This window comes from Nyctereutes procyonoides, unplaced genomic scaffold (assembly GCF_905146905.1).
Source record: "Nyctereutes procyonoides isolate TBG_1078 unplaced genomic scaffold, NYPRO_anot_genome, whole genome shotgun sequence".
NCBI classification, from domain to species: domain Eukaryota; kingdom Metazoa; phylum Chordata; class Mammalia; order Carnivora; family Canidae; genus Nyctereutes; species Nyctereutes procyonoides.
Genome location: NW_026575021.1, coordinates 10,405,896 through 10,423,505, shown reverse-complemented (window position 1 = coordinate 10,423,505; position 17,610 = coordinate 10,405,896). Strand labels below are relative to the sequence as shown.

The 17,610-nt window shown below is 35.8% G+C and overlaps 1 protein-coding gene across 6 annotated transcripts in view; it reads right to left on the bottom strand.

The window, feature by feature from the left end:
• Window positions 1–17,610, bottom strand: part of FRYL (FRY like transcription coactivator) — a 257,505-nt gene that overhangs the window by 94,924 nt on the left and 144,971 nt on the right. For 4 of the 6 annotated variants that reach the window (XM_055339583.1, XM_055339573.1, XM_055339599.1 and 1 more), the window contains 9 exons: window positions 15,418–15,516; window positions 14,382–14,483; window positions 11,575–11,619; window positions 8,535–8,638; window positions 8,232–8,340; window positions 6,296–6,382; window positions 3,666–3,837; window positions 2,967–3,099; window positions 574–681 (listed from right to left, as the gene is read on the bottom strand). In XM_055339583.1, the coding sequence (XP_055195558.1) occupies window positions 574–681; window positions 2,967–3,099; window positions 3,666–3,837; window positions 6,296–6,382; window positions 8,232–8,340; window positions 8,535–8,638; window positions 11,575–11,619; window positions 14,382–14,483; window positions 15,418–15,516 (959 nt within the window). The remainder of the gene's footprint in view (window positions 1–573; window positions 682–2,966; window positions 3,100–3,665; window positions 3,838–6,295; window positions 6,383–8,231; window positions 8,341–8,534; window positions 8,639–11,574; window positions 11,620–14,381; window positions 14,484–15,417; window positions 15,517–17,610) is intronic. The other 2 variants (XM_055339609.1, XM_055339618.1) reach the window with 1 other exon arrangement.

Sequence of the window (17,610 nt, the reverse complement as noted above, 5' to 3'; positions counted from 1 at the left end):
CTAGACCCACCCAAATGCCCCCCAAAAAGTAGCTTTCAACAAGCCTTCACCTCAACTTCGAATTAGCTTTGGGAGCAAGTATTTAAATTTGGTTGTCATGTTCTTTTTTTATAAAGCTATGACACGCCCAACAGAGGAAAGAGAAGCAAAAACTTGAACCCAATAGTCTCTACCATAGGAGAAATAAGTGACAGTGAGATCTGGTCACCACCTCCAGTACTAGAGAAATGACTACAAGAGTTCAGCCAACAAGTTAACTGCCCAATGGGCAGCAGTACACATCTGTTAAGGAATAGTGTGTTATCTAAATTCTAAGAAATATACCAGATGGAAAGCTCGAAAAGAGAAAGATTTGTAGAGGAATCCAAAAGAACTTTAAAAAGTTAAAAATGAATGGGAAGAATGTGTTTAACAAAACATAAAAGACAAAATGGAAGTTTAGAAAGTATATAAAGTAAAGAACTGAACATGTCTTTATTATTCTGTTCCTGAGACAGTAACAGGGGTGTATTCAAAATTTCAAGGGATTGAAAGAGGTAAAAAATAACATAGCAAAGAGTAATTCTCATTTACCTTGCTAACAGTTCAATGAGGTCAGTTCTGCTCATACCATCAGGAATCAACCTTGGAATAGCAGCAATACAAGTCCTAAACAAATCAATTTTGGGTTTTCTTTCCCCCCTGAAAAACACATTAACAGGATTTAATAAGTTCATTACATATGCTAGACCATGAAAGCAAAGTTGGAAAAATAATTGTAGAAAATACAATTGAGGGAGTCTCTTCCCCCTCAAAAAGTTTACTGTATTTAATATAAAAAGAATTCATACAAATCCAGTAAATAATTACCAGTTTATAGGTAGACAAAAGAATAAAGAAAAAATTCAGGAAAGAAAACACTGCTAGCAAGCAAAAAAATTTTCAGTAATTAGGAAACCACAGGAATTACTATGTTTAAATAATAAATAGTATTTAATTATTTAGAACACAAATTAAAAATTAAATATAATTCAATCAACACCTAACCTTTAATAAAGAATATTTAATTATTAAACCATAATAAATAATATTGATATTAAGTAACCAAACACTGCTTATTTTAGGAGCCTAAAAAATTAACAAAAAAATGCTTTTAATTTAATATTATACATTACCAAGAGTTTTAGAAAATACATTCTCATATTCCTCTGTTGGTATTGCCTGTTCTTTTTATTTTACTTCAGAATATACAAACATAGACATATGCAAATATACATATTTAAGTTTTTATATAATTAAACATCAATTTTGAAAATCTTGGCTCCTTCAATGACTCGATACAATTTATTTCTACTGTATTTTCTCCTAGTTATTCAGTGATTTTTTAAATTTTTACTTTACCTAATCTTCTTAATGCACCAGTTTTTGTTTTTATTTTGGTTTGTGTTTCAAAGTGAGGATTTTAGTTTATTTTATCCAACTTGTTCTTAAGGTGGCCTAAAGAATTCTCATGTAGAAAAGAATTTAGATGTTTTAAGTATCTTGGGTCAGTATTCATTATAGTGGCAAAAGACTTGCTACCAACTGTTAGAGATTTTATATAATCAGTCTCCTCTTTAAATGGTTCCAATATGCATGAGTTTCAGTTACAATAATTTAGTTAAATAATATCAGTTTCCCTCCTTGCTCTTCAGCCCACAAATCACTACCTAAATAACAGATGTACATAATAATCTCTGACTAATCATGTCACTTTTTCCTTTTTAAGTTTTATTTATTTAAGTAATCTCTACATCCAACATGGGACTGGAACTCATGACCTTGAGATCAAGAGTCACACCCTCTTCTGACTAAGCCAGCCAGGGGCCCCCAAACATGTCACTTTTTCAAAGTCTGTTGTGATTGGTCACTGTACGCTTGTTACTCATTCACACAGACAGCAAAGTGTAGAACCATGTTGCTTCCTTGTCTCCAGGGATAAACGCAGATGACATTTTACAAACACAGATAATCAGAAGAGGAAACTGGTCCACAAAGACTCAAGTGCAGCAGAGAAAGAAAGTGAGGTCACTGGAAGTGAAACTCAAAATCGAACATTGATGGAGTTACAGAGGAAAGAGCTGCAGGAATGCTGCCACTGTGGTGTTTGCACACCCCACACGTACAGCTAGAGGAACCCACTGAGGGCAAATTCATTCACACAGTAAAGAAGGTAGTTGTGATGAAGAGGACAGAGACTTTCCAGGGAAATGAAAGCAAAGGGGAAAAAATGTCAACACTGGAGAAGTTCCCAGAGATGTTAGTATATGCTGGTATATAATAACTGTATGTAAATTAAATTAAGAGATCAAATATCCAATTTAGTGTTCTAAAATCTAGAATCCAGATATTAATATCTAACAAAAAATGCCCTCCCTTATTACAGGATATATAGATACTTTACTAGCAAATAAAACAAGTTATTGTCAAACAATTCACCCTCTGGAGGAGAAAATCTCTAACAAAAAGGAAAAAAGATACTGGGATAACACGCAGAGAAAAGCCTAGGGGGGTAGGGGTTTGAGGTACTATTTCAAAAAGCTACTCATATTTCCCTCTGTACTTCTTGTTACAGGGAGGGTTTTTTTTTTGGTTTTCTTTTATATTGGGGTCCTGGGAATTAGAGTATGTGTTTGATGTACTAAACCAACCACATCCACACATATGGGGTAACCAGGATTTACCTGTTGGTCATGGAACAAGTAAAGGGCCTTGTCATTGACAACTAGACTTAGATCCAGGATGACTTTTGCTCTCTATTTAGTTTGGTAGCATTTTTTAAAGAATAAAACTGAGCACATGGTAGGAATCACTGTATTAAAAACTGCAGCAGATGGCAACATGGGAACGCTCCAGAGGAGAAAGGAAGGAAGCAAGTGGGAATCAACCACATACACTTTTTTTATGAAAACTGAAACAGCAAGGAAGAGAAATACTTTACTACATACGTAATCATGTCTTCGGGCTCCTTATTGGACATCTGCACACTAGTCATACACATTGGTCTCCCGACTTCTTTGTCCAAATGTCTGAGAATGCTATCTAATGCTTTTCGCACTTGAGGATAGTACACTGACATTCCTAGGGAAAAAAAACCCACAGTTATCAGATGTCAGAAGTTAGATAAGGAATAACCGTGCTGACTTTCCATAAAAAATAAAAGCCCATCTTTCAATGATGTCAGCTGTTATTGTCGCAAAGGAAGAAATTTCAACTGTGAATGCAGTGACTAGTATCACGTACGGAAATAAAGACTGAATTGGAAGACTCTTAATATGATTTTGGTATTACCAAAATTGTATTGATTTTTGTATCACTCTATATGGGAATAATAACCGTATTGAACAAATATATTCATTTTAGATTTGATCATAAACTTTTTTTCTTAAAATTCTTTTTTTTTTTAAGATTTTGTTTATTTATTCATGAGACACACAGAGAGGCAGAGACGCAGGCAGAGGGAGAAGCAGGCTCCCTGCGGGGAGCCCGATGTGGGGCTCAATCCCAGGACCCTGGGATCACGACCTAAGCCAAAGGCAGACACTTAACAACCACTGAGCTACCCAGATGCCCCTTGATCATAAACTTTTTCAAAAGTATAGTAAACTGTATCACAAAGCAATTTATTTGGCTTAGTTAGCACTAACCTATGACTTTTGCTTCTTCATCTGTCAAGGTTTTGTTGAGAAAAATTTTCTTTACACGTAGAGTGTTTCCTGAGGGAAGAATAACCCCCGTTGTGGGCATGGGCGGCTCCCCATCTTTCTGCTGCAAGCTGTCTGCTATTACAAGGAAGACTCTGAGGCCTATGTTCATTCTCTTCAGGAAGAAAAACAAGTTACAGAATGAAATCTGAGTGTCAGAAATTATCTTTTTTTCATGTTAAAAACATCTCATCAATTAACACTGGGGGGTAAGGTGGGAGGGAGGATGACAGGAGGAAAACTAACCTTTCTGTCCAATGTTTTTAAACTATTCTGGCATTATTATTATTTTCAAATATGGCCCCTTCACTTCTGAGGCCAACTGGCTCTCCTATTCTTGATAAAGCCTATTTCAAACCCCTTCCCTCAGAACCCTACCCTCCTCCCATCCTCGCTCTTCTCTAAGCAGATGATCTGTCTCCTACTCCACAGAAGGAAAAACCGTCAAATGTCCTCAGTCTCTCACTAGGTAACACCTCCTTCTCCCTCTCCTTTGCTCTTCTGACAGTCAAGGGGGTGCCGGGCTTCCTAGTTCTTAGGATCCTGTCTGCTCTTGCTTTCCCCGGAATGGTACACCACCAATTATCCCTTCTCTTGCTTTCATCTTCAACATTTCCCTTTCAACTCGATATAGTCTCTTCATTTCCATTAACTATGCTCAATTATCTTAATGGAGGAAGTCCTCCCCATAATACTTCCCTGAAGCAACTCTCATTCATCAGTGACATTTCAGCAGCCTAGGACACCATGGACTATTCCTTGTTTCCTGAAGCACTCCCTTCCTCTGACTCATCTGTGCCATGGCTGGCTGGCTGAGTCATCTCTGCTGGCTCTTCAGGTTCAGCCTCCTGCAGCCACACAGTCAATGACAGACTGCTGCAGGGCGAGGCCCTGGACTGCCTTCTCTGGTCATTAGGTTTTCTCTCCTGAAGTGACTCTGTTTATCCTATGTGGCTTCAGTGACCACCCACACCACGTATCACTTGCCAATGTGAAGCCTCACTTCTCTGAACTCGGACCCTCAGACCCACTTGACAGCTGTACTTGGATGTCACAAAGATGCCTCAGGTTTGACTTGTTCAAGCCAAATGCACTTTCCCCCCTAAGGCTGATCCCCTCTCAAGGCTCTTTTCCACAGTCAACAATCTCCTCTCCTCTCCACTGTTCTCAGCCTACGCTGCCATTTCTCTGCCCTAAGAGTGGTCTCTAAAGTGGCCCAACGGGCGTGCAAGATAGCTCACTGGAATACAGGAAGAAAATAAAACTTGTATTTATATATTTTTAATCTAAACAAGATTAAAGTTTTAAGCTTTACTCGTCTTCACATACGATACAACATAACAACAGTGTCCTCCCTTAGTCTAAACATCACATGGTCATGTCCCACAGTCATAGAAAATATCATGACCAAGAGGAAAAGCTCCATAATATACTTGGGTTCACAAAAGTATCCCCACTTACTCATTCTTCAAGTGTATTGCAATTTGCATGTATTTGATTAAATGGGTAATTTTTTCTGGCTTTAACTAAACTCGTTCTCACAAGCTTAAAAAGATTCTGAAAATAGGGATTGAAGATAATCCTAATAGAGTACGCCTTTGGAATGAGAAAACAAAACAGCAGAACTCATCCTTTTCCTACTACTCTTATGAGAGCTTCAGTGAGGAAAAAAACATATTCAGAAATAAACTTGTTCAATGGAGAGAGCATTTTTTGAAAATGGATGTTCAAAAAAGTCTCTGTCATTATGCGATTTTTGACACTGGAAACTGTATTAAGTATGTCATCTATAAAAACACTCATTTCTGCTCACTTTATAAACCTAGAAATAATTATTAATTTATCTTAAAAATCCTATGAATGAGAAGCTTTAGTAACTTTCCAACTCCTTTGTTAACTACATGAATATATATTTTAGGATTGAATTATGAAAAGGAGCAGCACAACAAAGAAATAAGAAGCGATCGCCTTTTTATATTCTCCAGTATAATTTGATTCTAGTAAGTACTTAGTTTGTAAAATACTTTTGAACAATCTGAAAGTGTAATGTCTAAAGAGTGAGTGTTTACCACATGAATAACGGCCACAGAAGTGGGAAATGTTTAATATTTAATTCTTTTGCCTATTTATTTATTTATGTATTTATTTATTTATTTATTTTAATTGTAAACTCCATCTAGGGAAAAGGATTTTTGCCTGTTTTGTCTATAACACCTAAAATAGTGCCTGGCACATTTTTGGTGCTCAGGAAATGTTGAATGAAAGATATCTATTAAAAAATCTGATATTGATGTTGATAAAGAAACCTGAGCTCATATCACCAACTATAGAAGTCAGCTGAGCTGACCAGTCTGGAAAACTTCCTCTCTTGTTTTTCAACCATGCTTCAAGCTACTAAACCATTCAGCTGGCCATCAGAAGGGTGAAGTAACTGGTCCCAGATCTTACTGGTAATTAAGAGTAAAGCTTCTAACTAGCAATTTCAGTAAACCTAAGAGCTCTGATTCCATTAACTGGTCTTAGAAAAAAAAAAGAAAAGAAAAAGATTACATAGGATAGGGTATTTTTTTTACCTCTGGATTAATGGTGAAAGTTTTAGTAGATTTTCCAACACTGAGAAGATCAAATATTATTTCTTTCATTGCAAAATCCAAACGTTCCTAGGAAAAAACAACAATAAAGAAACCCTTGTAACTTTCTACTTCTATGTGCTGGGTATCATGTTCAGAAGTATACACATAATGTCAACAACACAGGTCTATGCCCCTAAGAATTTAATAAATCTAGCTGGACAAAAGAAAAATACCTATGAATTAAGGTTAAAAAATACAACTATAAATACATTACTTAACTATTAAATGATTTGTTTCATATCCCAACAAATAGGATATACATTTTAAACTCATTTTAAACTCATTTACCAAAATCACATCCAAAAATCTAAGTGAAGGAATTCCCAGAATGCTGACAAAAGGGACTCCCAAAGCAATGGCTATGCAGCAGGCCTAGAGAGCAGTGAGTTCATATTGAGACATGCAAATTGGTCTCCAGGAAGGAACCTTCCAGGGGGGAAAAAAGATTAACAAGATTAACTGAGGTTTGAGAGGAGTCACACAGTTCTCATGGAGTGTTGATGTGAGGTGATTAATCCAAGGCAGTTGATAAGACCCGAGGGGAAAGAAAAAAGAAAGATGTGCACCAATGACAAAAAGTTCGGAATACAAGATCTAAAGCACAATTTGCTTTCATTCACCTTATGGACACATTTATACCCATCTAATCATCATTAGTTCTGTGCCCCAGTAAATAGAAATGTGTTCATTTTATTGAAATACTCCTTATTTCTTCACAGAAATAATTGCATTATAGATGATCTAAACTGTCAAATCATCAGTTTTAGTTCAAAGAGCACCCAATGGATATTCTGAAATCACAGTATTTTCCTTGGTCGAGGAGGTAACCCTATGCTTCTCCAAGGCTGATGTCCCCATAGGGAATGTGACCAAAACCTGGGATTAGCTTACTCAGCACCTGCTGAACTCCCCTTCTAATCACCTTCCTTTATTGCAGAGACTGGAGAGCTCAAATTATATTTCCCAGGGTTCCTCAGAACAGTGGGCTTCGGGGTGTGATTCAGACCCTGCCAAATGGAATACTCATGTGGGTCTGTGGGAACTGGCATACGTGAGGAAGAGGAGGACAGGACGGAAGGAAACTTCTACTGATGGAGACCATGGCAGCAGCAGGATTGGTTTTTTTTTTTTTAATATTTTATTTATTTATTCATGAGAGACACAGACTGAGAGAGAGAGGCAGAGACACAGGCAGAGGGAGAAGCAGACTCCATGCAGGGAGCCCGATGTGGGACTTGATTCCGGGACTCCAGGATCACACCCTGGACCGAAGGCAGGCACTAAACCACTGAGCCACCCAGGGATCCCCAGCAGCAGGATTCTGAAGCAACTGTGGTGACTTTCTAATTTGGCAGCTTTCTGTTTGTGGCAGATGCAGCTACCTTGATAGCCTAATTCTGCAATTTCCTCTTAGTTGATGCTGGAAACCATCCAGATTCCTTCAAAGATCCCTTTGGGGTCAACTAGCTACAGTGGATTCTAGTACCTGTACCTAAGAAGTTAGACAAATGCACGAGAAAACACTTCATCAAAAATCTTTCGAAAAAAAAATCTTTCGAGATACTCAAGAGGTAGTCAATGGCTTAACAGAAGGATTGAGAGAGACCTCCTTTGTAAACTGGAGAGCCTTTGTAAACTACGTGCTCTTTCCACCTGTGGGTCTCACTGCCTTCTGCAAGGGTGTGAATCAAAGACTTAAACAGACTTTGTCACCAAAAAATGGTTAGTGTGCTTTCATTTTTCACTATTCAATATTAATAAATGTTTTGATATCATGCTTTTCAAGGTGCAACAAAGTTTAAATAAACTCCAAATTAGAATAACAGATTACCCATAAATTACACATCTATGTGTACTATGAGGGAAAGCAACTCACCTGAGCAATGAACTGAATAATCTTCACAAATATATTGAGAGGCGTATCACGAGGAACCACACTACGTGAACCTTTTGGAAAAAGTGCTGACACTATGCTCATAAGACGACTATACAGAAAAAAGAAAAAGACTGAGTCACAAAGAGATAAGGACATTAACAACAAATATTCTTCTTATTCTTCATAAGACCTCAAGAGAATTCATATCCCTTAAGGTCCTTAAAATATTAACTAAAATTCCATCAGTGTGATTTTTTTTTACCATGATTTTTTTAAAATACACTTTAATACAAAGGCACTTACCTTTGAGTTACAGTGTTGCTTTCACATTTTATTCTAATTACATAAACCCACAACAATCTATACAAAGATTCCAGTGCAACTCGAGACATTTTAGGATCTTTATTCTGTTTAAAAACAAAAGGGAATAAAAATAAATTTATTAAGCTACTTGTAATCATTTAAGATCAAAGATAGTCTATCAACTAACTGCCCTCACCCTGTTCCTTTCTGTCTTCAATCTAAAGCAGGTTTAAATATGTAAATATCTGTTCGGTATACAGGAAGTACAGAAGGTTGAAAGGTAATCATAAGTTAGGAAATTCTGAGCCATTCCTTATACTCTCGAACAAAATAGTGAAATATTAGTATTACAGTAATATTTTCAAGAACTCCTAAATTATATATGCATCAACTTACTTGAAAGTAAATGGTTCACACAGTACTGACATCATGATGGAAGGATTACTTATCTTTGGAGTAATTCACTGCAGCCCATGTACAGTTAAAATTTAGAACATCAAAAATTATTACAGATATTTGCATTTATGAAGTAATGAAAAATATTACTGAGTGATTGTCCTTTTAAGAGGGAATATCGAATAGAAGGTGAAGAGCATGGACTCTGAAATCAGGAATGACTGGCCAAACCCCATCTTTGGGCACTGTTATATCACTTGGTGCCACAAGTGGTTTGTCATCTCTAAAACAGAGATAAAATGGTACCTACCTCACAGACTAAGGACGTTATTATGTGAAAAGCACTTGGAACACTACCTGGCACATGTTAAATGCTCAAAGAATGTTAGCTCTTATATCGTTAATTTTATTTAGAATGAGAAATTATTTAAATTAGCATTTAGAATGAGAAAATTATTCCACTTCAATCATAATTTGATCTGTAAACTGTTTCTTTATACTACTTATTAAAAAGTAAAGTTCTCAAATGATCAGAGTCATGTAATGAGATTTAATTGTGAATTTTGAAAATGTAGCTAATGATCACTTTCATTAGGAGCATTTTTTAAGGGAGGGCAGCAGAGGGAGAGGAGAGAGAAATCCTAAACAGAGAGAATCCTCCATGGCCAGGGCAGAGCCAGACATAGGGCTTGATATCATGACTCCTACATCATGACCCAAGCCAAAATCAAGAGTTGGATGATTAACTGACTATACCACCCACGCAATCCTAAGAGTATTTATGCATGCTCATTGGTTGAGGATGCACTTATTGTTATAAATTAGCATTCATTTAATTTGGTCTGAGGGACTTGTTATTGTTAAACAATAAGCAACCAACAAAAGGTAGTTTAAAAATACTAAGTAGTTTAGCCAGTCTATTTTATGTTTTCTTAAGATACATAAAAATGGACAACTACATGTTTAAAAGCAATACAAAATGATAACAACTGAGGATATTTTTTAAAAGCCACTAGAAAATATAATTTTGCACATCTATGAAGAATTGATATAACTGAGAATGAAATATTGAGTGCCTGGGAGGCTCAGTCGGCTAAACAAGTGATTCTTGATTTTAGCTCAGATCATGACCTCTGGGTCCTGAGATCAAGCGCCAAGTAGGGCTGGGTGCTGGGTGTAGAGCCTGCTAGGATTCTCTCTCTCTGCCCCCACTCTTAAAAAAAAAAAAAAAAGAATGGAGTATCCATTATTCTATTCTACTGGGTCAGTGTCTCAACATTAATTCCTCCTTCCGGGCAGCCCGGGTGGCCCAGCAGTTTGGCGTCGCCTTCAGCCCAGGGCGTGACCCTGGAGACCCAGGATTGAGTCCCACGTCCAGCTCCCTGCGAGGAGCCTGCTTCTCCTTCTGCCTGTGTCTCTACCTCTTTCTCTCTGTGTACACATTCTCATGAATAAATAAATAAAATCTTTAAAAAGAAATTCCTCCTTCCATTGCCAAATCCATAATGATACCAAATTTCAGATACACTCCCCAGTACTTACTAATTTGTAACTAATGTAACTAAAGTAACATATAAAGTATTATGTAATATATGCATGTTACTAATAACAACCAAGCTTTTTGTAGTACTTACTTTTCTGTCACATAATTTTTTTGTTATTTAAATACAATATATCAAAATATGTACATTTCAAATAGTATTTTCACAGTATTAAATTATATTTTCAAAAAAAATAAATTATGTTTTCAAAATACGACTAATACAATATAGGTTATATGTTAAAAAATATTTAAGTCCAACTCCATATAAAAATGTTTTTATATAAATGGTTAATAAAGTATTTGGGTTATTTTATGTTAAAAGTTGAGGTATCTGGAATGAAAAACTTGATTTTCAATTTTTCTAAAATCGACTACTATGTTTACAAAGCAGACTTACTCTATATTGAACAAACCCAAAATCAGATGAAAAATGACAAATCAATGATCACTTATTCAATCACTAAAATGCTGCTATACATGTCTGAACAATAAAAATACCCTAAATTGATCTGAACCTTAAACAAAGATATATATATAATTCCCTAGTCATAATTTTGGTATAATATGAATAATCAGATTGTTACATATCCAATAAAGTTTTGAGACGTCCAATATGTCTGGCAGCAATCATGTTACTGTTTCTTTCCCTTTTCTCTACTGTAAACCAAAACCAAAATATTTTGTTTAAAACCCAAACCAACAGGATAAAAGTTTTAAAAAGTCATGCATCATAAATCATACTCAAAATCTAAGCTAGTATATCTCCTTGCTTTCACTGGAAAATGTCTTTTAAAGTTGCATTTGTAACAATGTAATTAATGTAAAGTTGATTAGACAATAAATTAAATAGACTATTTTAAAATTGAGGATTTGGGTTAAGAATCAACATTCATTATTACTTCCAGTCCATAAATTCATCTTCTTGGGGCCATAATATTAACCCTGTAGAGTGTCCCTTTTGTATGCTAGTCTTTTACAGGAGGAAAAGCAGGTTGGAATAAATACATTAGACATGCAATGCAACAATGGGTAAAGGAAAAAAAAAAGCCACACTTAAGGAGATAAAGCAGTATTTTACTTTGTAACATCAACACAACTCACCTGGAGTGTTTCTATTTGTTTTCTGATACTGTTGTTAGATGGCATCTAAATAAAGCAATGTGAGACAGCAAACATAAACATGAGATGCAGCACATGCATGTTAGATGAAAATAAGCACAAAACAAGACAGCTCTTCACCAAGGTCTCTATTTAGAAGAAATTTGAAATTTCCAAGACAGTGGCCAGAAACACTAAGGAAAAAAAAATCCTATAATTCGGACATCATAGGATACATCTACAATACTCAAACTAAGAGAAAATAGTCAAAATTTTAACTACCTATTATATTCCTATCAAAGCACTGCATTAAAGTTTGAGCAAGTTTAAATTTTTAAAAGAAAATCGTTATGCACTGTAGAAAAAAAAATTCTTCAAATTATCACTACAGGAAATCTATTCTTATTATTCCCTCCACCCCTTTCTAATTATTCTTTAGAAACTTTACAATAATTTTTGACGCAATGACTTTAGCTGATATAAAGATAGGGAAATAGGAAACTATCAACTTCTGTTTAGGACAAAAATAACAAATTTAACATTTTCTGTGAATACAAGTGTATGCTTTCTCATGCTGTTTATGGGCCTACAGGACTAAAGCCCACTTCTCATGGTCACCAACTTCAAAAACTGGTATGGTAATTAAAAAAAAAAATCGAACAATTTTAAAGTGTTTTGAAAATGTGTCTTATTTATTCTTATTTTTAGGACTCTAGAGAATGATGCCTTTTTTAATATCGCAGAATTACAGCCAAATATTTTCTGAAGATATTCAGTACAGCAAAATTCCTTACAGTCCATTAAAAGGTAACAACAGGTGGACCTCGAAGGCCAAAGTTACGAACTGACTGCATCTAGATGCAGATCCCATCTCTATCACTTTTTGGCTCCCTGAACATGGGTTACTTATTTATCTTCTTTCAGCCTCAGTTACAGTATGAATTAAATGAGATACTAGAGCATCTAACATATGGTAATTATTTACCTATATATAAAACAAATAAATTACATCTGTTACAACAGGTAACTAGTATAGTTTTTTTTCCTGAATACTCAATGTCTTACCTCAACTGCAGTTTAGCCACAGTATCTAAAACTTAATAAACAGGAGTCAACTCATAAAATTTCTGCTGAATAGAGCCTTAATGTAAGTTAAGGGTTAATGGCCAAGACAACTATATTCCAAATATTCATGCTAAGGTGGCTCTTATCTCCTTTAGCCTGGCAGACTGACATTGCCATTAATGAAAATGGACAATATGCCAGAAATATTTAACAGGAGGTAAGGGTTCAAAGAAAATAGCATTTTAAATGAAAGCCTTAAGACAAAAAATAAAAGTTAAGGTACTGCGAAAGAATTGCAAATATGTTAGGTGAAAACGTATATATATAAAAAAATTCCAACAAGCAACAGAAAAGTATGAATTGTCATGAAACAAAGCAACCTTTCAGAAAACACTTAAGTGCATGTCTTTAAATATTTTATTAAAAGTATGGAAAATCATACCATCCAGAAAATGATCAATTCCCTTTCAGTACCTATATCTGTATGAATTTTTCAAAATGAGGACAGAAAACAGTTTAATGTGATTAATTAAAACATATTCTGGTTGCATGACATAAAAAATTTAATGAACTTGATTTGGTCCTGGGAATTTTCATAAATAAAGCAAAGAGAGTATATCAATTCTTGTCCAAGTGTGAATAATATCAATGTGTATCTAGGAGAAAAATAACCAAAAAATGTTTCTTGAAGACTTTTATTTTCTGTATACTTCTTTAACTAATCAAGGCACTTCTGAAAATGATACATAAAGTCATGGAAAAATATATAGGATAATGCTGTTCAGTGGACCATTCTCAAAGTGGGAAAGAAGAGCTGGTCCTATTTCTCAAATACCACAATGACCTATCGGGCCTGGGAAAAGTCATTTAATTTATCTGTGCCTTGACAGTGACAAGGAAAGCTTCCAAGTATAAGATTTTTCAACGTTATCCCTAACTTGGAGGAATAACAGGAAATGAAATGTCATGTCTGTTATGTTTCTAGAACTTGGAAACAAATATTCAAATATATTCAGCTATGCATCAAAATAGTATTCAAATCAAGCATTTACATGACATGCAGGTGACGAATAGTCCCACATTCATGAACGGAGCCCCTATCCACAGAAGAAAAGAGTATCCTGGGAAGATAAAGACCCTACCATCGCACAGGTTGGTTTACAACATTAAGAGAGACTAGACATGGATGTGCCAAATAGTGTTAGTAACAACTATCCCTTGATTCAAGGCAGAATCATTTCAGGAACTTTTGTATCCATGTGGATCCAACACCAGGCTTTTAGATTTGGCTGGGCATACTTACATTAAATGTGCTTTTAGGGACATTTTATTATCAAGGCTTTTTTCATTTTCAGGCTTGGGCCAACATTACTTAATTTTCTCAAAATGAAACACAAAATAAGTATCTGAAGGGTTCTGTAAGACTGTAAGATTAACACTCCGCAATTCTAAAGGAATTTATTTATTAACAAATATTGCTAGATCTAAGATAATGTAAACAACAGTTGTTTAAAATGTACAATTTTGCGTTAAGACAAACTAAATTTTCAATCAAAAGTTTATTCGTGTCAAGACATGATTCCCCTCAGAAAGAATAATGTATAAGAAAAGCAATATGGTCAAGTATCACTATTCAAAGATACCAATAATAATGAAAGTTTTATTACATATTGTTTAATACATATGCACAAATGGATATGCTATGGTCAAAATATTTACAGGTCAGAAATGTGATTACATCTTACCTTTAAATGTGACAAACAGTTCTGTAGGAAAATATGCCAGTTATTTAAAAAAAATTGTTTCTGACTGACACATAAAAGGCAGGTAATTAGTGGATATAGAGCCTATAGGAGACAGGGAAAAGGGGAATTAACATTTTTTCATGAAAAAGCACTTGATTTGTAAATTACATTTATTCTCATAAACAAAGAGAAGTAAATTTTTGAGGCAGTGTTCCCATTTGTCATGAGAAATATGATCTCAGAGTAATGTAACAAAAAATGATAAAGGGCAAATTTTCTGCAAGAATAATTGCTGAATCTATCTCATCATGTGCTTTTATTCTTCCTCAGACCCATGGCTCCTTCACCAAGCACAATGGTTAGGAACGAGGCCCTGGGATCAAGGATAGATTGGCATTAACATTTCAGCTATTTTTCTATGTATTTCATACAGGGTTGTGAGGATTAAAGCAAAACAAAGAATGCAAAGCACTTAGGTTCAACGCCTGGCACAATCACTGTTTAGTAACTATTAGAACTCTACCTTAAGTGGTCAAGTATTGTGTAATTCTCCACACTCTCTCCAAGCTGCATAAAAATTTACAGAAACTCCTTCAAAGTTGTATGAAGTGGGTGGTTGAGTGGAAAAAATAAAAGCCTTAAATCTCTGAGTAGAAATGATGTAATTAGATGGGACAATGGTTCCTAAATAATCTAATACTTCTGGGTACAATTTATTGTAATGTAAAATAATTTATGGTTTCCTATGAGCATCCTCAACCTTTCACATGGTATAATACATAATGTAAAGCATCTGTCAAACAGGTGAACACTTAGGATGAAGTCTGAATAACCTATAAAATGTAGAACTAGTCAAATTAGGAATAGGAAGTTTTAAAAAAAGAGCAGGAAAAAGATATAAAACTTGCCCTTATGTTGCATTTTGGATATTTTATAACTTCAGTTTTGATAATTCTTTTAAATCTCTCCTGAATTCATAAATCAATTACTATAACTCCTAATTAAATATGTAAAGGTTGGAAGTGTTTTTCAATACCAATGAATGCTTCTTTCTGGAGCTCAGCTCAAAAGTAGTCTGATAAAGCATCTCCACAAAATTTTTCAAACAGGGAACATTCACTTCATTTTTAACAGCCTAGGTCAAAAGATAATACAAAAAGAAAGAGAATGGTTATACACACTAGATGAGACTATACAAGAATTACAAGAAGTTTATGTAAGGTTTGAAATCAGTTAATAATTCACAACCATTTAGCTCAGCGAAATGCTATGAACTGCCAAATAACCAGATGCTGAGTAAATACGATAAACTCAGTCCCTGCCCTGAGAACACAGGTAAAGGAAGAGGCAATAAGCATGTGCTACAACAAACAGATGCTGTAAAGAAGAAATTCTCTGTGCTCTGGGCACACACAAGGGGCCCCTATAGAAAAACCCTACAAGGAAGTAACACCTAAGCTGAATCCAGCCCCTCTTCCCTGAAACGCTGCAATAGTTCCCCATGTAACCTCTGGCCTTGTCCTTCACTGGATCCAGCCACATCAGCTAGCTTCCTTGCAGGTCCTAGGACATTTTCGTACATGGTCTTGCTTCAGGGCATGTGCTGCACTGGTTTCTTCTGCCCCAGAAACCCTTCCCCAAGATACAGCACACGCCTTACTCCCTCTACTTCAGTTTTTGTTCAGTGGAGACTCAGCTGATCACTTTATCTAAAATTTCCACTTCCTCATCCCTTAAGCAATTCTTATCCCCCATCCTACTTGACATCTCTCCATAGTACTTATCACCATCTACATACTATGTATTTTACATCCTAGATTACGGTCTCTTTTCTGCACTAAAAGTAGCTCCGTAAGAGCAGGGAGTCTTTCCTAGATTGATCATTCTTGCACTCCCTTTGCATAGAAGAGGCTCTGTTACAAAGAAAGTACTCCATACGCGTCATGAACAAATAAGTAGAGTCCAACCAGGCAAAGGGGGGAAGGAGGCCATTAAAGAGGCAAGAATGTCCCAGACAGAAGGAGCTCTATGTGCAGAGTGGATGCTACGGATTCAAACGTCACCTCTCCCGCAACCCAAAATCACATGTTGAAGTCCTAGCTCCATGTACCTCATAACGTGACCTTATTTGGATGTAATCTGGTCACTGCAGATGTAATTAGTTAAGTCAGGAGAAGTCATATTGGGGTAGGAGGGCTCTACTCCAATGTGGCGGATATCCTTAAAAATTTTTTTTGGACAAAGATGTACATAGAAGAACACCATGTAAAAAATGAAGGCAGAGCTCAGGTGATGGTTCTATACGCCAAGTAATGTCAAAGATGTCAAGAAAGGAGGTGAGAGGCACGGAACAGGTTCTTCCTCCCAGCTCTCTGAAGGAATCCACCTGCCACCACCCTGGTCTCAGACATCCAGCCACCATAACTGTGTGGCAATAATTTTTGTTGTTTCAGCCATCTAGTTTGGGATACTTTGTTAGGGCTGCCTTTGCAAACACACTGCAAAAGCAAACATGACATAAAAGAAAAATAAAGCAACAAAGCATTAATAGACCACAGTCAAGGGTCTTTCTTCCTGAAATCTGCTCCTTTTAATTATTTAAAAAATACAACCTAATCCCAGTTAGGTACCTGGCAGGAACTGATTTTCAGACTAGTGGGAAGAACAAATGACAGTCTGGGATGGATAAGCAATAATTCTTTTTTTTTTTTAAGATTTATTTTTATTTATTTATGACAGACATAGAGAGAGAGAGAGAGTGTGTGAGAGAGAGAGAGAGAGAGAGAGAAAGAGAGGCAGAGACACAGGCAGAGGGAGAAGCAGGCTCCATGCTGGGAGCCCGACGTGGGATTCGATCCCGGGACTCCAGGATCGCGCCCTGGGCCAAAGGCAGGCGCGAAACCGCTGAGCCACCTGGGGATCCCCGGATAAGCAATAATTCTAACCACTTCTAGAAAAATAAGTTGGAAGTACATGTACTAATGATAATAGCCTAAAACTGATGGTTTTATAAATGATTTTATAAATTATACCATCTTGGCTAGGAAAGGAAGTTAATAACTTTCCATTTATCCAGGCTTTATTTTAGTTGAAAATTTTAAAGGAGAAGAAATTTATTCCCATGGTGAGAATCAAATTGTAGTTTAGATTTTCATTGTATAGTACTGAACTAAATGCCTGGTGATCTATGTAATGATATGAATGGTTTGTGGCGTTCAGGTCCTGACTA